Raw genomic sequence first — 18,361 nt, 5'->3', positions numbered from 1 at the left:
GCCTTTGGAGTCTTCTCCAGGACTTCAGGGAGTGCCAGAGTGTTTTGAGGCTATCGCCCTGTGATCCTAGCATTTTCTTCTGCATCCTGACAAAAAACAACCCCATGAGTGGAATTGGCCCTGCACAAAGATGTATTCCCATTCACCATTTACTCTGAAGTAAACCAGCAGAGCAAAGCCTCTCAAAGATAACCAAATTTATCATTGGCTTCAAGATGTACATGCCAATAATGGTTAGAGAAAGGTCTCTGAACTCTCTGACTCTTGGCTGCTGTTTAACCCAAACACCTCAGTTAAAATGCATATGACAAAAACAAGGCAAAATCCCTTAACTTAAAATTCAAATCCATAAAAACAATCCAAGCCAAGAGAGACACTTTGTACACCAACATAGTACTTCATGGGAATTGCTATGGGCCAGAAGTTGAGCAGCTGAGATTTGTGCTAAGTATTGACTAAGGACATTTTTTTGTTATAACTTGTTTTGTTATAACAAGAGGAAATGACAATCTACAATTTACTTTATTTTTCTAAGCAGGCATCTTGCAAAAGTACAAGAAAATGAAATCACGATTGACAGTCCACATATAATTCAGTATGTTTCACTTAGATCTCAGAGCACTCTAATTACTGAAATATATACATATATATTATTTTTGCCAAGGAGCTATCACCAACTCAGCACGTAGTAACTATTGTTTCAGTTGAAAGATGCAGGGTTAGTTTAGAGAACGCAAATTAATGTTATCCCAAATAACAAAGGTCTTCAGCTTTGCCAGTGAAAGAGCCTAATCAGCTCAAAATTAACCACAGACCTTCCAATGACGGATGACTCTCAAATACTGTTTGTTAACAAATATCATACATTAACACTAATAGCAGTCAAGAACTGAGATCTATGAGTATTTGTGACCACAAGTAGCAACATATTCCATAAAAATAAAGAAATATTTAGATCAATTATAGCAACCAAGAGTGACTCCAGGAACAAACATACTACCTTCCTCAAGTACCTCAACACCCTAAAATGATAATTTAATTCTTCTCGTTGCCTGTCCTACATGGTTGTAATCTTGTTTGAGCAGCTGCAAAATAATGCCACCTTCAAGTCAAAAATGTCTAAACTCTGAAGGCAAGGCAGCCTAGTAGGCAACCCCCTGGTGCTGGGAGCAGAAAGAAATTCCAAAGCCAAAATGCTGTTCACAAGTTTGAAAATAAAGTTAGGAATTTCTCCCAGAAAAGCTCTGCAGCAAAGTGGCCTGGCTGAACTGCCGGCTGCCAGGGAAACGTAAATCTGGATGGCTCTTCAAGGGGCAAGGCATTCACCTGCTGCCAAGGAGTGACAGGTCGGCTCCTATTCCTGCTCTGCCAGCAGGCTGAAGTAGCTTTTGCAACACACAAGGCAAATTAGCATGAAAACAGGAGTGCAACAAATTAAAAAATGTTATGAAGTTGAAGGCAGAAAGTAGTCGCAAATTAGGATTTTCTGGGCTGCAACTGATTTGCGTGTTGTTTTTCAATGACTCTGAGTTTATAAGGTTGTTACTATAAATATATTCATTAAGGCACTGCAAATATTAGGTGAAGCTGTTCACCTGGTATTTGTTTTTGTGGCATCGCCTAAGATACTCACAGGCGAAACCTTAACATCGAAGTTCAGAGAAACACCGATCAGGTTAATGTGGAGGGGAGTTCACAACAATAACGTGCAAATTAAACTTCTCATGCCTTAAGAGCTTTACAAACATGTTCTAATTCATCTCCACAACAGCTCTATTAAGAAGATAAGGACAAATTATCCTCCTTTTTAGAAACGAAGAAAAGAAAACAGAGTCAGTAATTTACCCAGAGTCACTGAGGGAGCAAGCGGGATCTAAAGGGGATTTGATCCTCAGCCATGCACGAGCCCGCACATGTCCCTCGCATCCGTGCGAGCACCAGTCCTCACCACAGCTCCTCGATCTGTGGCAAGGATCCTAGACCTCGTTGCAAGGTTCCTGTGTCAATACCATCAGCTAACGTTTCAAAAGAAAGACATGGGAATGCTTACTAATGAAGCAGTTCAGCAGTGAGATGAACTGAGCGCCGATCCTCCTCGCAGGCTTGGCACGTAAGTCTCATTAAAGTTAACAACAGATACGAGGCTCATGTGCAAGGGAAAGCGATTAGGGCCCTAAATCCAGGCAACATTGGGATTACTGCATTTTTCACTTCAGCAGCTTCATTTGCTGCCTACGCGGATGCTGCTTTCTGAAGAAGGTTATTTCTATTCACATTCCTTTACACTGCGATCAGACAGACACAAATATTCTGTGTTTGTGGTTGCTGATGGAGCTGCCTCTGTGAGGAGGGTGGGTGACTTTTAAGAAAAAAAAAAAAAGGTAATACCTGGCTAATTGGGAATGTGAGCATTAGGTACTGTTACAGAATTAAGGACTTCAAACAAAGCTATATGCAGGGCTCATAGTTCAGTGAAGAACTACCAGAAGGATGAAGATGTACTTTAGGAAGATTTCTTTATTTCCTTGCTCAGCGTGGCAAAATCCAGATTTGGGGGAATGGCATCTTTCTTCTAAAGCAGCAGGACTCCATTTTCAGAGGAAGGATAGCTCAGCACTTCCCATCTCACACACAAACACGCATACAATTAAACTAGTGCTCAGACTAACAGTGTTAGCTTTTTTACCAAAACTAGCCAGAACCAGCCCAGGGCAGGGCTGTGCAGTGCTCACCTCTCCACCGCCCACCAGAGACAATGTGGGCGATGCTCTCCAGTTTTATTTCCCCATCCTGAGACCCTTCAGGCCACAAATCAACAGACAAGACTGTCTTTTCAAGATCCTTTCTCTGTTTACCTGGACGCAATGAAAGCTTATAAATGGTATACACATACTCCACAAGAAGAAAAAAATAAAGCTAGTTAAGAAAACAGTTTACCGGTAGATGCTGCAAGATGTTAGAGCAGACGTAAATTAGAGAACATTTCTAGAGGTGTATGAACATGATAAAACCATCTTAAATGTGCAATAATACAGAGCTTGGTCTTTTTAAAGCACAGACAGAGAAAAGAATTTGTCTAAAGATGCTTCTGAAACATGCTTGTAGCCAAAGCAAGTAGCAGCCTGCTCTCTGAGCTGCCAGAAGTGCTTTCCACCCCTCAAATATTGGCCATGCTTCACTGATGTGACCACTGGGATCTGCAGAGGAAATCTCTAACTCTTTTTTTTTCCCCAATTTGTATGCAGGCAGTAAACAAATGCATCCAATGTATATAATAAATATTACTGCATTGTAGTTTCTTTCTCTGACTGGTTCTTTTCATCATTGAAATGAGGGAGTTACAGAGCAGGAGGCACAACCTTATTCTATAATCCCACTTTTTTTTTTTTTTTCAGGAGATCAATGAATTACTGCAGCTACCCAGATGAGAATAAGACAAATATCTTACGTGAGTTCATCAAGAATAAATCACAAACAGCAGATACAATACATCTTCAATTCTGTAAAGCTTCTTACATTGTCCCACAGGACACTCTCATAACCAGCTTGGGGAAATAAGGTATAGGTAAAATCACAGTGACGCCGTGACAAAAAAAAAAAAAAAGCCTTTAAAAGGGAAACGGGTAACTAGTGATGGCTTGCCACTAAACTAGGAAGACTTCCATATTGCATTACTGTTGGCCTGGCTGCAGGCAGTGCTTTTATTTACTACCTAAATAACAGATCAGAGAATACACTCCATAATGATTATGAAATAATTTCATTTACATTGCATGACATTTCTGGGCTTTCTTGGGGACTGCAAGAGTAACAAGCATGTTCTTCCAAATTAGTGAAATAATCCTCATCCATAAAACAAAATGCTACAAAGTACTATAGAAAGGAGGAAGGAAATGCCTAGATATGAAGTAGGGAACAGCCAGCTATTAGCAGGGCTGCTAAAATGGGTGACTACTGGAGGATGAGGCAGTGACAAGAAACTGCTGAAAAAAAAAAAAAAGGAAAAATGTCACAAAAGTATGGTAGGAGAGTGGTCAGACAGAAGTAGGGGCATTTTTTCTACTTTGTAAGACACTTGAATCCCCAGCTATATATCGTTTGTCTAGAGCTTTTTCAAAACAATGCTCTTAAACAGAACAGTCCAGAGAATATTAAGATACTAATAAACTATGGTCTATGTGTTAACTGAGAAAGAGACAAAAAGAAAGAACAAGTCTGTAGCTGTCACAAGGATGTCAACTAGTCTCTACGGCCACTGAGCCAAGGACAAAAATAGATAAACTTAGTTTGCAGGAAAGATTTAGATTGGGCACAAGCGATAGCTTTCTGTCAAAATAACGGGGACAAAGTTTAAGAGACTAATGTGGGATGCTGCAGCACCTGCTGCTTTGGAAAGTGTCACCAAAGTAAGAAATTCAATCAGAATTTAAACCATAAAATGGTTTAGCTAGAAGTGGCCTGATCCCATCAGCTTTGGAGGCTGGGTCTGGGTTTTGTAAGGTCCCACAGGCTTCATTTTCACGTAAGGGGTGGCTCCCAGCTCTTGGATGACGGATGCCATTGGGTCAGCTCCTCTGCCCATCTGGACTCTGCACGGGCAGCTCCTTGACCTGTATCAGGACAAGAGCTGGTTGTGGGAGAACCACATGCCGCACAAGCAGCCATTCCCTCTTTTCATCAGTCCTGCTGGCTCTGTGTGACCTCAGCCCAGCCCAGCTACACCTACCCAGCTTTGTGCAAGAGGCTGCACTGAACGATCCTCTGAGGTCTCGAATGGGCCAATGCTTCGAAGAAGTGTGTCACGTGGAGATGTGGCTTAAGAGCTTGGTTTCGGTTTCATAAGGGCTGAATCCATTCATTCCAATCGTTTTCTCTCACAACGATACAATTATGAGCTGTCTGATGATCCACAACAGGAATTAAATACTCTTTTAAAAAATAAAAATAAAAACACAACACATCAGACCTTGCTCTTTCATCACCCATCACAAATGGAAATAAAAATATATATTAGAGTAGTCCCGGTCTTAAGTGCCTCTACTAGCTAGCTCACATGCTATAGTTTTCAAAATATTCTTGCAATCATAATATTTGTAATATTTTTTTCTACTATCATTCAGTGCTTATATAATCAAATTAGTCACTCCAGACAACAGTTTTCCAAGGACAGGATCAAAAGCAAAGCCTATAGTTTTCAATAAATTACATACTTATCCTAAAAAATAACCCCTGAAGTACGTGAATAAACACACACATACTGATACCCATTCTTGGTTGTTCCTTCTACCAAGTCACCGTGATTAATTTTCCCTGTGCACCCAGGCCTTTTACCCAGATCGGTGCACAGTGGGTTTCAGCCAGTCCTCCCCTCCCATGGCGAATGGGCAAGTTTCTTTAGGAGCCAACCTATCTCCCAAGGCCTCATTTGCACATTCCCCTCCGTTCTTTGGTCCTAGAAACACTTTTATTTTGGCAGAAACTCCACACCTCCCCTTCAGCAAAAACAAGGGCTCACTTTGGTGAAAGTGAGCTCCAGAAAAAGTACAAAGCTTAACTAACAAACAGGTCAAGTAGATTTCCTGATCAGGTCTTTTTCTTATTCTTTGTTTGCGTTGCAAAATGCTCCAGCCAGGCTAAAATCCCACCCAAGTTGTTCACCAAACACTTTAGCTACATCTCAGCATTCTTGCAAAATACCCGAGCACGTTCCATTTCGCTTATGGTAAGAACGCAGAACAAGGACTGCCCATAAAGTCAATCACCGATTCAGGAGGAAAAAAAAAGCGTCTCAGTTCATAAAGGCTCCTCTCCCAACACACCCTTCTGCAACCAGCTCCAAGATCAGCGAGAAGATGAGGGCTGGAGTTTGGGAGAGGTGAACTGGTTGGCACTGTACTGTCACACTACGTCACACCAATGCTCTCATTTGCTCTGCTGCCTCTGGATTTTTCCTCGTGGGACAGAGGCACGTGTAACACCAGTGCTGGGTGGATAACGCAGAGCAGAATCACTGAGGAAAGCCCTGCTCCACCACAGTGGGCTTCCTGAGACAATATTCACATTATACGTAGGTGCTGAGAGTGCAAGGGTGAACTATGACCCTGTCCCAGTAAAACAATTAATAATTAAGCAAGTTTTGGAGTTTCAATGCACAAAAACATTGGCCTGATTAGTGTCAAAGCAATAAGCACAATTTAAAAAAAAATAATATATATATATTTATATATATTATGGGTGCAGAAAGGAGGAAAGAGAATTCAAAGCATCCGAAACTTTAAAATTTTCATTTCAACACAGTTCTTTGTTCCTGTTGCTTTTATCTGGAGAAACACAGGCATGGTACAGCCATGGTACAGCCATGCAGTAACACATCCAACCTGCAGCAATGTTCATACCATTCAAGGTTTTCCTTCAGGTGCTGAGCTTTAAGGCAAACGAAAAGGCGCATGACTAATCACAGCACATGCTCTCTATGGAAAAAAAAAATAAAAAAAAAGAGGAATAGGGGAAAGAAATAAAAACAGAAAACAAAACCTTCATATTTAGGTGGCATTCAGGAACTAAATAAAGAGACTACACTCTTAAATATGTCCATCTTTCCATCCAAACTGATGAAGACATTCCTTGGGATGATGACAAGGAAGGTGCAGTGTTGTGACACGTCAGGCAGGAGGAGGATGGCAGGTCAGCAGTCAGAAGAGCAGAACTTGCTTCCTTTAGCCCCAAATACCAGATACTCCTCAAATACCTCTCAGTTTTTGCCTGCCATCACCAATGAGAGGATCCAGAATGTGGTAGTGAGCAGCACGGTCATCTCATTGCTTAATTTAGCTTAAAATTGCTTAGTTTAGTTTACCAATTATTTTCTTAAAGAAGTTCTTGGGACATCATCAAGCCTAGCTTGTTCTTTTGCTTTGGACTGTACTGACTTCTGTAGAAAAACACATTACTTCGAAGAAATTAGAGAACAGGCCTCTGGCAAAGCTTTCTGTCCCATGTATTTCGGAGAACAAAAACCAGATTGCTTACAGCCGGAACATTTTCACACCAAATCCTAAATTTAAAAATATGGCTCAAATTTGCAGCGTAAGGAGCTTAATTGTTCTTTTAAAACACAGTCCACGTTTTCCCACACTTATCCTATAACGCCCCACACAAGGAACCAGCCCCGTTGCTCAAGGGAAGCTGAGAAAAGAGAACAAATTTTCACCATGGCATTAGAGACTGACAACTACTGGAGGCGAGTTACCAGACTTAACTGACAAATTATTTCACCTGCTATTGCAAATCCTGCGTTCCGAAGTACTTTCAACAAACCTCCTCATAAACCTCTTAATCTACCACTTGAAACAATTCCCAGGCTGGAACAGTCACCTCAGAGTGTTATGAAGTTAACCCTCACCAAAGAAAACTCACAGCCTTAAAAAGATGTGCTCTACAGCAAATGTTAGCATCAAATACATGGACGTTCATTCAAACATAACTGATTTGTAAAGAGAGAGGGTTTTTTTTATTTGGTTGGTTTTTTTTAAGAGGGGAAAATTTGAAAGGAAATTAAATATTGAAAAATGGTTAAGATAAAAATGACACAAATGAAGAAACCACAAGGAAACAGGAAGTGCCAGCTGAGTATTTTTAACAAAACCCCAAATATCGAGGTATAAGGTTGAAAAAGCGACCTTATTAAACTGACAATATAGATGAATTAATATAACCAGAAATTTTTCCTTAACTGTTTGTGAATATATGGATATAAACACAGGGATATAAACTTGTCCAGGTCAACAGCAATTGTACTACTGAATTAAGATGCTGTTGCCAGAGAATATAAAGTCTTCCCATACGCAGATTACAGGAGAATTCCTAAATCCTGAAAGATGATGTGATCAAGTGAACAAGATGCTGAATTGTCATCTCCATCGCTGACACACTTTCTGACTTTTACTAAATCATTTCTCTGTTGTTTGTTTTTGTTGAAGTCCTTCCTCATCTTTGACCATAAATAATATGAACTCCCCAGAGCAAATTTTTTCTTTCAGTGTATATCTACACAAGGCTTAGCACGAAAAGGAAACAGGAATTTACTTCAATGAAAACAGCAACAAAGATCCATAATCCCTCAAAGGCAATTCTTCCCACACAGTTTGATTTCTGCAGAGGCCAAGGAATGCCCTACAACAATTTCTCCATTCCTCCCAGGCACTTGGGTTTGAGCTGCTGTGTCCCTTTCACCAGTGATTTCCAGACCTGAACACAACAGGCACCAAAGGCTCAGATACATTAACTACAGGTAGAACATCCCATGAGGAATTTAATAGCAGACTGTTTTTATCTCATGTCCTGTCATCACTCATCATCTGTGTTTGACAAGGACCTACTAATGCTTATGAGGAGAGTTGTGCATGATTCAAGATCACGGAATAATTCAGAACGGAAGGTATTTCAGGGTTTCTAGTCCCCTGCTCAAATAAGGGTAAGCGATGAACGCAGACCAAGTTGCACAGGGCTTTGGCCAGTCTCATCTCGGAAACCTCCCAAGACCCATTATCATCTCATTATCTGAAAGAAACAATCCCTTCTGAAGCAACATAGGGAGCCCTCCCCCCAAAATAAAGTTTTGTTGGCTGCTACTCCTCTAATTCACTGTGAAATGGAAGCATTAAACTACTGCCCTGAAGGTGTTCCCCCTCACCTTCTCTTTTAGCTCTGCAGACTCAAACCACACCTGTAGCTTTCAACATCCTAGATGTTATGTTGATGCTAGGGTAAAATTGTGGCTCCACATAAGATAGAGATGAAATTTCTTCAGGTTTCAGTGGACCCAGTCTGAGGTTACAGGCTCCCGAATATGCACTGATATAAACCTAATCCCAGAGTTTCCTACTGGGAACTGTGGTTGATGATTATATTCACATTAAGGGTACAAACTGCATTTCCAGCAGCATATCAGTTCTTTATTCAAATGTCTAAAAGACATTTCTTTTCTAAAAGTCATCTAAATCATAAGATATAAATAATAAGATCAGAGGATAATGCAGGTTGGAAGGGATCTATGCAAAGTCTTTACTCCAACCTCTTACTTAAAGCATGGTTAGCTATGGGGTAAGACCAGGGGGTTGAAAGAAAAATTCACCGACACCATCAAAATGGCTCAAAAAACATCCCCATATTTAAAAAACAAACAAACAAAAAGAAAAATTCAACATCAAACATCATTCAGCTTTTGCTGAGGACATTTGCAACATACAGTTTTGGTTATGCAGGAAAACAGACAATGTTGTGTGGGTAATGAATTGTTTTGGTGTTATGTAAGACAATGTTTAAAAATCCACACAACTTCAAAGGAAGATTACACAAGATTATAGACCTAGGGTGAAATCCTGGCTCTGACTAAAATCACTGGCAGAAAAAATCAAAACATTGACTTGGCCACTGTGAGGATTTCACCTCTAATATGACGTGTCCGTGTTTTGCTAATGTGGCCACGTGAACCCACACATGCTGACCCAGTCACATCTTACAAGCATATCTCTCTGCAGTGATAAAGCCCCAAAAGCTTTTTGTGATCTCCCTCACAGCTGTGGAGTTTGTCTCACATTTAAGATGTTAAGTCATGTTAAGTCTCCTCCACTGTAGAGTTTTTGCTGTGTACAAATTAGGAGGACTGTATGCAAGCAAACCCAATCTGTACTTCTGACACCCACATTCTCCTTTTTAACATCCACTTGCCTTTCCTGCAAGGATGCAACCACAGGAACAACTCCATGACTGAATAAACCAGCCTAAAAGTAATCACTTAATTACTCCTTGTGCCACAAACAGTGGAGACGGGCGGCTTAAAGGCGGTCACATAAAAGCAGGTTCTGATCCCAGCTCTTACGCTGCTTCCTCATTGCCCTGGGCAAACCCCGCTTGACTGTTAGAGCTCACCAGCACGCTAAGGGGGATGAGGCCAACACCTCTACACGTGATAACACCACAACAAAAAGCCAGCCAGCCAGCTGCCGTGCTGCTCCAGCAGGAGATCACCACCATAGATACTACACGTGTGGTGCAGGATGCTGTCTGGGGATGCTCGCTCTTCCCAGTGAATCTAAAGGTTATGTGTTTTCGTGTATTCTCCCCTGCCAAACTCATTGCATCTTGCCTTAATTTTCCAAAACGTGTTGCTGGAGCCTGTCCCAATGCCACTGTTCGTTTTACTTGTGCTTCCAACACAGCTCTGCAGTTCAGCAAGAGGTTTCTCCAGCTAAAAAATGAGTGTGATGCTCAGTTACAACAAAAACGTTGACAGTCAACTATGAAATGCTTGTAGAGGCCTCTAAAAATATAAATCACCACAGCGTTGAATTATTAACCTTGATTAGTATTGCTTATGTACAACTTTGGGTTGGGGTTTACAAAGGCAACAGCAGATTAATTATAACTTGTCCTAAATACAAAATAGGAGGAAGTGGAACAACCTCAATTTCGCTCTCGTGAAGGAAACCCACAGGCACCCAGAGCAGCCTGCAGATAACTTGGGCACATGGTTTGGATGATTTTGCCACGCTCAGCAGCCAGGGCACGGAGGTGCCCAACAGAGCCTGCAAAAATGCTGGTCCTGCCTCTCAGGCCCAGCAAGACAGTTTCACAAACATATAAAATGCTCTTTCTTGAACTGGTCCAGTGGCAAACTTCACCATGTACACAACTTAAAAACATCAGCTTGGAAAGATCCTCTTCCCAAAACCACAACTGGGAATTTTTTCATAAAATTTGCTTTTTGTATTATGCTACTGTCAGGAACTTAACACAGCAACAGTAATTTAAATTCCAGGACAATAGAAAATATTAATACCAGGGCTCTTAATGCAAGTCTTGAAGTTTTCAATGTTTTAAATGTAAGCCCTGTCCTGCTCTGTTCTCCGTGCAAACATTACACCACTGTTACACTGCTGGGCTGCGGGAGGAGCAGGAGAGGTAGCAGTGGTTGCAGCGGGACAGGTGAAGTGATACAGAACTGATACAGAAAATCCAACTTCTACGTGAAATTACACCCTTAGTAATTCTGGAAATGGGTAAGATGTAGCAAGTGAAACCAAGACAACACTGATCTTACTTTTAGAGAAGCTGAGCATCTGTCTAGTTTCCTCAAAAGGCCTGTGGGATATACAGATCTATTTTCCTTCTCAAAATAATAATAATAATAATTATCTGTCAGACATGTTGTGCTATGGACTCAACTCTCCAAAAGTATCAACATCCTTGTATTTGTCCTTGCCCAAACAGATGGAAGAGCTAAAGAATTATCCGTGTCAGCATGACATGAAAAAATTAACCCACTGCTACCAATAGCTACAAAGTCAATACTTTTTCACCTTGATCATACCTCCCTAGAGAAGGAAGCACTGCACTTCAGAGGACCTCACTGAAAGATCATCAGAGGTTAGCAGCTTATGTACTTCTGCAAGTGAAACTGTGGTTTCTGTGCTGCTACTGAAAACTTTTGCTGGCTGCAGTAGCAGAGCAAGCTAATTTCTTCCAAGGATGGGGGACTTATTTAGCTGGACACACTGTATGTGCTAATCAGAATTAATATGCTTGACTCAGCCACTATTTCTTTATTTGGATCTAAACCTTCAAAAAATCAGCAGGGATTTTTTTTATTTTTTTTTTAATCTTGCTGCAGATGGAAATTTCCATACTACAGTTCTGCAATGATTGTAAACAGGAGACTGGTTTCAACATCATCAGATCTTAACCCTTTATATAAAGAACAGTGACTGAATAATCTGTCTGTAAGGAAGGGAGAACAAGGCAGTTCAACAAGGGCCCTCTGCAAAAAGGAGGAACTGAGACTGAGAGCTACTTATTTTCTCAGCTCCCCATTTTGAAACTTTATGAAGAAAAAGAAAAAAGAGAAAAGAATCAAAAAGTTACTAACTTATCAGAACTTAACACTTTAAAGTTTTCATCTGCTCCTTAGCCCAGTATTATAGACTAGCTTGCACATGACAGAACAGACAAATTATAAGAAAAAAGCTTATACAAATACTGCAGGATTCTTTCCAAATCCCTCACTTCCTAGTTCAAGAGCAAAATAGAGACGCTTTCCAATAATGAATAACTTCATTTTTAAGCCATGGTATCCAAAATTTGACACCTTGAGTTTTTTTCATTAACCTGAATAGCAAACAGGGACAGAGTATTCCTCCTAAAATGCAAACTTTTTCATTCACATTACCAGGCTGTTGTGTGGGAGGAGAAGCAGACGATGCTGTGGGCTTCCACCATCCATGCTCTGCATCCCTTCAGCTTGCTGTGCACACTGGAGATGCGGTGGCTCTGCCTCTGTCATACCTTTAACAGAGCATGTTTTCCAGAAATACGTGCAAAGAGGAAAAGGAGATGGGCTTTCCGAGTTCCCAACTCTTGTCCTACGCACAACAACTGGTTTTTAAGCTACTTCAGGATTTGCCTCAATCTTCAGACATGAATAGAAGGATTAAATGTTTCAAGGGTGTATTTATATAATCTGGGCCTAAGGTATCCCTGGGACAAAGTGTCCCTGCCACACCTCTCCACGGCAGCAGCCAGGCAGGTTTGCTTTGTTTTCCCTCCAGGGAAGACTAGAATGTAATAAAATAATAATAAAACAATTTTAAAAGCCCAACATCTAAAGATCTAATTTCACAGTGATTTGGGGTTAAATCCCAAATTCTAGATCTTCCTTAAGGCTGAAATTATAAAACAAATGCAAAACTGTCAAAACCTTGCATCACATCTATCAAATGCAAGCAAATATTTTCAGTGCAGAAAGAACATTTCAAACCCCTGACACACAACCGATCTGGTTAACAAACACACGTTCCCCAAGCAGAGATGTTCCAGTTCATGACTTCTGTACTTCGTACCCAGAAGTGATCCAGCCGAGGCAGCCTTGTGCAAAGTTTGTAATTTCCATCGAATAGATCTGCTCAGCTAGCACTCTCCTTTTCCCCCAAAGAGTCTCATTTGAACATTCCTACCTTTCATTACATTCACTAGCCTTGTTTACTGTCTGCTGTTTAACAAGATATCCTCACAAAATCCTCTTGTTATGCTGTTACAGCAGTCTGAACAAAAACAAAAGCAAATGGTTAAGGCTCCTTCCACTTCTCCTGTATTTTTGCCATCAAGGGACTATCATTCGATCCCTGTAGTGCTACATCCACTAATTAAGGAGTGCATTTCATCTGCATTGCAACACTAACTGTGAAAAAACATTCAACTGTCTACCACAATCACAAATTAATATCCGTGAAATATCATACCACGATAAAACCAGATGTTACCGTGTCCTTTCAAAGTAAGATGAATCTTCTCCCTCACAGAGGTGTTCCTTTTTATTTTCCACTTAAACCTAGCTAACTGGAGGGAGCTGGAAAGCCTGGCCCCATGTGAGTACCAGTCTCCTGAATTCCTTGTCTGAGTTTGCAGCCTATGTATAGTTTTTGGTTAATATTTATTTGACCATTTTGACTTTCTTTTGAGTTCTGCATATCTTACTTGTGGGCCTGGTTTCACTAAACTGGCAGTGATAAATTTGGGACTTTTATATGCATCAGCATGGATACTTTTTGAGACTATGTTTTCATTTAAAAAAAAAAAAAGTGCTGCACACAAAAATGGCTACTTTCATACACATGTGAGCAGGGCCCTGGTTTGCTGCTGAATTATTGCATAGATTTGAACACAGTGCTCCGAGAAAAGATCTGTAATTGTTTAGTGGTTGGGCTGCTGGCAGAATTCCTGGGGCTGTTTTTATAAATAGGCCTAAGGACAAACAAACAAGCTACTAATAACAAGTCGGCTGTTCTGTTTTAAAGCAGCTCTGCTTTGTGTTGTCCAGCACACGAGAAGCTCAGATGGCAAATATAGCAAAACCCGTGGCAAGAGCTAAGAATAGATCACGCCAATAATCAGTAGCGCTTCTATTTCTCTAAAACCTTAAAAATTCAGTTCAATTAAATAAGCTTAATTTGAGGGAAGTACCAAGATACGCCAGGCTGTCTTTGGCTGTTCTGTCTCGGATCTCCATTTCCACTGATACTAGATCAAGTTGAGAAGTGGTAAAATGGCTTATGAATAGACAAATCCAACTCCAGAAAACCTGCTAAATTTCTAAAGTTGGTCTTGCTGCTCTTGCTTCTTCCACCCATTCTTTTCACCATGTCCCACTGGTGAAAACAGTGGACACCTTGTCTGACCCTTATGAAGTTCTATTTGTCAGGAATATCACAGATTTTAGTGGGAGCTCCTCTATCTGTAAGTAATCCTTTGGGTACTTAGCCATCAGCAATGCTCAGACTTTCTGCCACCTCCATTTCAGCCTATTCACTTAATTTTATGATATTGGTATTTACTTATTTGCTTTCAGGGTTCTGGGAAAGTGATTTACCCTTCTTAGCTAAATATTCAAACCCATTTATTAGCCTTTCAGTACCTTTCTTTGAGAAAGGCACTTTCTTGGATATCTTTCTCTGGTATTTCATGTATATTTATCTATTTCAGGAAGTATGTATATCAGAAGAAGACCTTTTCCACCTGTGGACTTGGAACCTTATTTGTTACTAATCAATGGAAGCCAGCTTATATGGGAAAAGCCCATCCTGAAACAGTAACTCTTGTAAACAATGCAGCTATAATAAACTATTTTGGAAGAAGAGAGGGAAAATTAGGCCCCTTACCCTTTTAATTCCTCTTCTCTTACTTATAGATCTTATCTCTGTTACTTGGAGGATGATCTTCATCAGCCACTATTGGCCATGGGGTCCCTGATCGGGATGTCATGATTTTGTTGCCTGCTGCTCATTTCCTCTGCTAATCCTCCTCTTGGAGGGGCTTATTTTTAATTTCCATAACTATGTTGGTTTTGCTTTGTTTTGTCTTTTGTATCCCCTTGGAGAGCATACTTTGTCCCCACAACCCTCCCCAGAGACTTAGCAGCTCTCTTTATCTCTTTCTTTATGTCATTCAGCATTAGCAGCTTAGTCTGTGAGAAAACAAATCCTCTTTCTTGCTGATAAGAAGAGTCACTTACGCTACTCCTTCCCTTTGTTTTCCCCCTCTCTTTAGAGGGAAGATCTAGCCAGCCTTCATGCCACTTCCCGGGATGACGCAGGAAAGAACAAGATGCCCGGTGGACCACACGCGATTGCTACTGAGGTGAGTGCTTTCCTGATAATGCCCAGAAATGGTGGAGTCAGCACGGATTAAGGAAACAACGAAGCGCTCAGCATTTACAGCAGTGCTGAACACACACTGACGCATGTCAGGGTACACACTGCAGCCCCAGGGGAAGCAGCAGCACCATTGCTAGGTGAAAAGACTCCAGGTGCCTTTATAAAAACACTTTTGCCCAGAAGAAAATCCTCTCTGTTAGAAGTACGTTGGTCATAGGGGCAGCACAGCAGGAAGAGGAGCTGGTAGGAATAATGGTCACGAGAGCAGCAACCGGCTTCTCTTGACAAGCACCAGCCACAGAGAGACAATTTCCTTGGCACAGCCCTCCCAGAAAACGGCCTCGTAAATCACCTTCACAGCCATGAGGTGAATTTCTACTTGGTTGAAATTCAAAAGGCCCAAAGTCTGCAACATAAAAGCATCGCAGTTTTCAGAGAAGCATAACTTCTCGAGCCCTTTCAGGGTGGTTGTGGGCTGAAGAGGCATTGAAATGGACACTCAGCATCCTCTCAAGGGGGTCTGGATTGGCAGCCGAGACAAAGGCGATGCCAGGCCAGGCTTTAGGTGGTATTTGCTCTCTGGATAAACCCACCACTACAGGGCTGGAAACCAGCAACTGTTTCGGAAGTGCTAAATCCACACACACACACACAAATCCTTACTAAAGCATAAACATTACCAAAGAGATCACTTAAATATTTCACTACATTAGCTTACACGTGTGCAAACAGCTTTGTTCTTGAAATCTTGCTGCTTTCTCAGCGGGAATCTAAATTCTCAGGAAAACCTTCAGCACACCTGCTTACATGGGAAGGGGTGGGGGAGCAAACACCACTCTTTTTCAGCTTTAAGGAAAAGAGTTATTTCTGCAAGTTTCTGCTGTTCTGCAACACAACAGCTGCTCCAGCCTCGCTGTCAGCTTAAGCCAATTGTAAGTCATCAGTTTTCAGCACACAATGCAGCTGAAAGCGAATTCAGCTGGTAGCACTGTTGGAAACAAATCATTATTTGCCCAGAACTTATATTAACCTTTTATTTTCCTTCAATATCCCCACTGAAAAAGTACGGTTCATACCCTTCAAACAGATGGGAGAAAACAAGTAACAGAAAAGGAAAAGTGGAAATAAAAAGGGAAATAGGACACCAGAAAGGTTTATAAAATGTAGCAGAAAGAGAAGAAAAAGCTCTTGGAATTAGCCCAAGCATTATCAGTCTGTCAAGCAAGCTGATGAAGATCTTGAAGCAGAGTCTGAGCAACTTCTACTCCAGATGAGCTCAGATTCTCTCAAGAACTACATAGCCCTTCAGTATACCATGCTTGAAAGTCGGGTTGCCCTAAACAGAGGGAGATCAAAGTATAAGAAGGCTCAGCTTCAGGGATCGTGTTGTTTCAGCCACACCACCAAGCCCATTTGCTTGCACAAATGACTCTACTGTAAAGGTAAAGATATAGACAGCTACTACTGCTGTAAGGATGACAAAAGTAGTCCTAACTAAATGTGCTTAATTCTGTCTTACCTTTAGCAATTTGGTAAAGTAATGAAATCATCTTCCTGCACTGAATGGATCTATTTTCACTTGTACTTCTGCAACAAGAAGTCTATATGCTATACAACCTATAGCAAATGCTATACAAACACTTTGCAAATGTAAGCCCTGTTCTGGTGATCTATATTTTGTCAAGTTTTAGCTAAAACCTGAATGAAAAAAAGGTAAAGTTAGAAAATTAAACGATTTGTCATATTAATATATATACGTTAAATTAAAAAGATCTATCATTTTCACTAAGACCTTGAAATCTCACAGGGTAGCACAGATCCATCTTTGGGTGTCTCTGTGAGACTCCACCCAACTCTGGCCTAATGCTAAGCCAGATAATTGTGGAAGAGACCTCAATTTCTTAGTATGTTCTTCCAAGATTTAGTTTGTAGATGGTGAACCCCTCTTTGTTAGCCCTCTCCTGTGCTCCTTCCTGCTGACACGCCAGGCAGCATGGGGGAGAGCAAGGAATTTCATGTCCCTAGTGCAAAGAAGCGGTTTTTTAAAACCCAGATGAACAACATAGTTTTTTTGGTTTTGTTTTTTTCTCTGCCACTGTTTTGGAAATAGTTTTGTTCATTTTAGCTCAAGAGTCCCCTCAAAATATTTTAAGCTGAGGCAGACAGCCTGGTGATGATACGAAGCTACCAGGCTCACTCACTAGCAGAAGCACCAGAGTAGCTCACTGGAAGGACTGGATAACATCACTGAGTGAAGGAAAAGAATCAAGGCTAATTTTATTAATTTGATTTAATGAATTTAGTTTATTCCCTGAATTCATGTTCTTATGGACTATAATTTTGTCTAAAAACCTGAGAATTTAGCAGCTGGGTAGAGATGATCTGAAGTGTAGCAGTCTCTAAAGGTTAACAAGGAGCTATCATTGTAATGCTGCTATGGATAGAGCACCTGTGGTTACAGAGCATGTCAGGAAGCCTTCAGAGCAGATAAAAAGCTTTAATAAGATATATATATTAGCATTGTGAAAACTCATCTGGAATAATGTGTACAGCTCTGGTCATCTGTGCTCAGGAAAGGTTAATTCAGCTGGGAACAGGTGCACCGACAGACTATTTTGATGACGAGCAGAACGGAGGCTCTCTTACGGGACGTGACTAAAAGAGATTGGCTTGCTCAGCTTTGCAGTCGACAGCTGAGAGCGTGTGCGATCGCGCTCCAAAATTACATACGGTGGACAAACACCACCGAGGGAGAAGAGAGATAAAGGACACTTTGTGGGTGCAATCGTCAGATGGAAACAGATTGTGAATAAACTTGGGTTGGAAATTAGGAATGGAAAGACTGAAATTCTGGAGCAACATTCTAGCAAGAGCAACGGGGACAAAAAACGTAACTGCTCTGCAGACTGATGGAGTTTCTTACAAGGAAGTTATGATGGGGCTGCCTACAGTATTTTCCTACAGGAGCAGGAAATGGAAATAAACGGCAGGTTAAAAGAAGGCTTCTTCTTGTTTTGTACATATACTACAACGAGAAGGAAAAGATGTGGTAATTATTTCTAGTAGTTTTTCCAGGTTTAAGCAGTTGTGGAGACCCCTTAGCTGATAGATCTGCAGAACAGAAGCAGCCAAGATATCCAATGAATAGAAGATCA

The 18,361-nt window shown here is 40.9% G+C and overlaps 1 protein-coding gene across 2 annotated transcripts in view; it reads right to left on the bottom strand.

Annotated features, from left to right (window-relative positions):
- Positions 1–18,361, bottom strand: part of PRKAG2 (protein kinase AMP-activated non-catalytic subunit gamma 2) — a 217,208-nt gene that overhangs the window by 180,078 nt on the left and 18,769 nt on the right. Inside the window, exon 1 of one of the 2 annotated variants that reach the window (XM_083824660.1) lies at positions 12,227–12,389. The exons of the other annotated variant lie outside the window; for it this stretch is intronic. Within the exon in view, the coding sequence (XP_083680786.1) occupies positions 12,227–12,340 (114 nt within the window). The 5' untranslated portion in view covers positions 12,341–12,389. Of the gene's footprint in view, positions 1–12,226; positions 12,390–18,361 lie in introns of those variants that run through there. 2 annotated transcript variants of the gene reach the window in all.

Source organism: Anser anser (genome assembly GCF_964211835.1).
Source record: "Anser anser genome assembly, chromosome: 2".
NCBI lineage: Eukaryota > Metazoa > Chordata > Aves > Anseriformes > Anatidae > Anser > Anser anser.
Note: the sequence above shows the minus strand (reverse complement) of the source record. Positions and strands in the feature narration are given on the sequence as shown.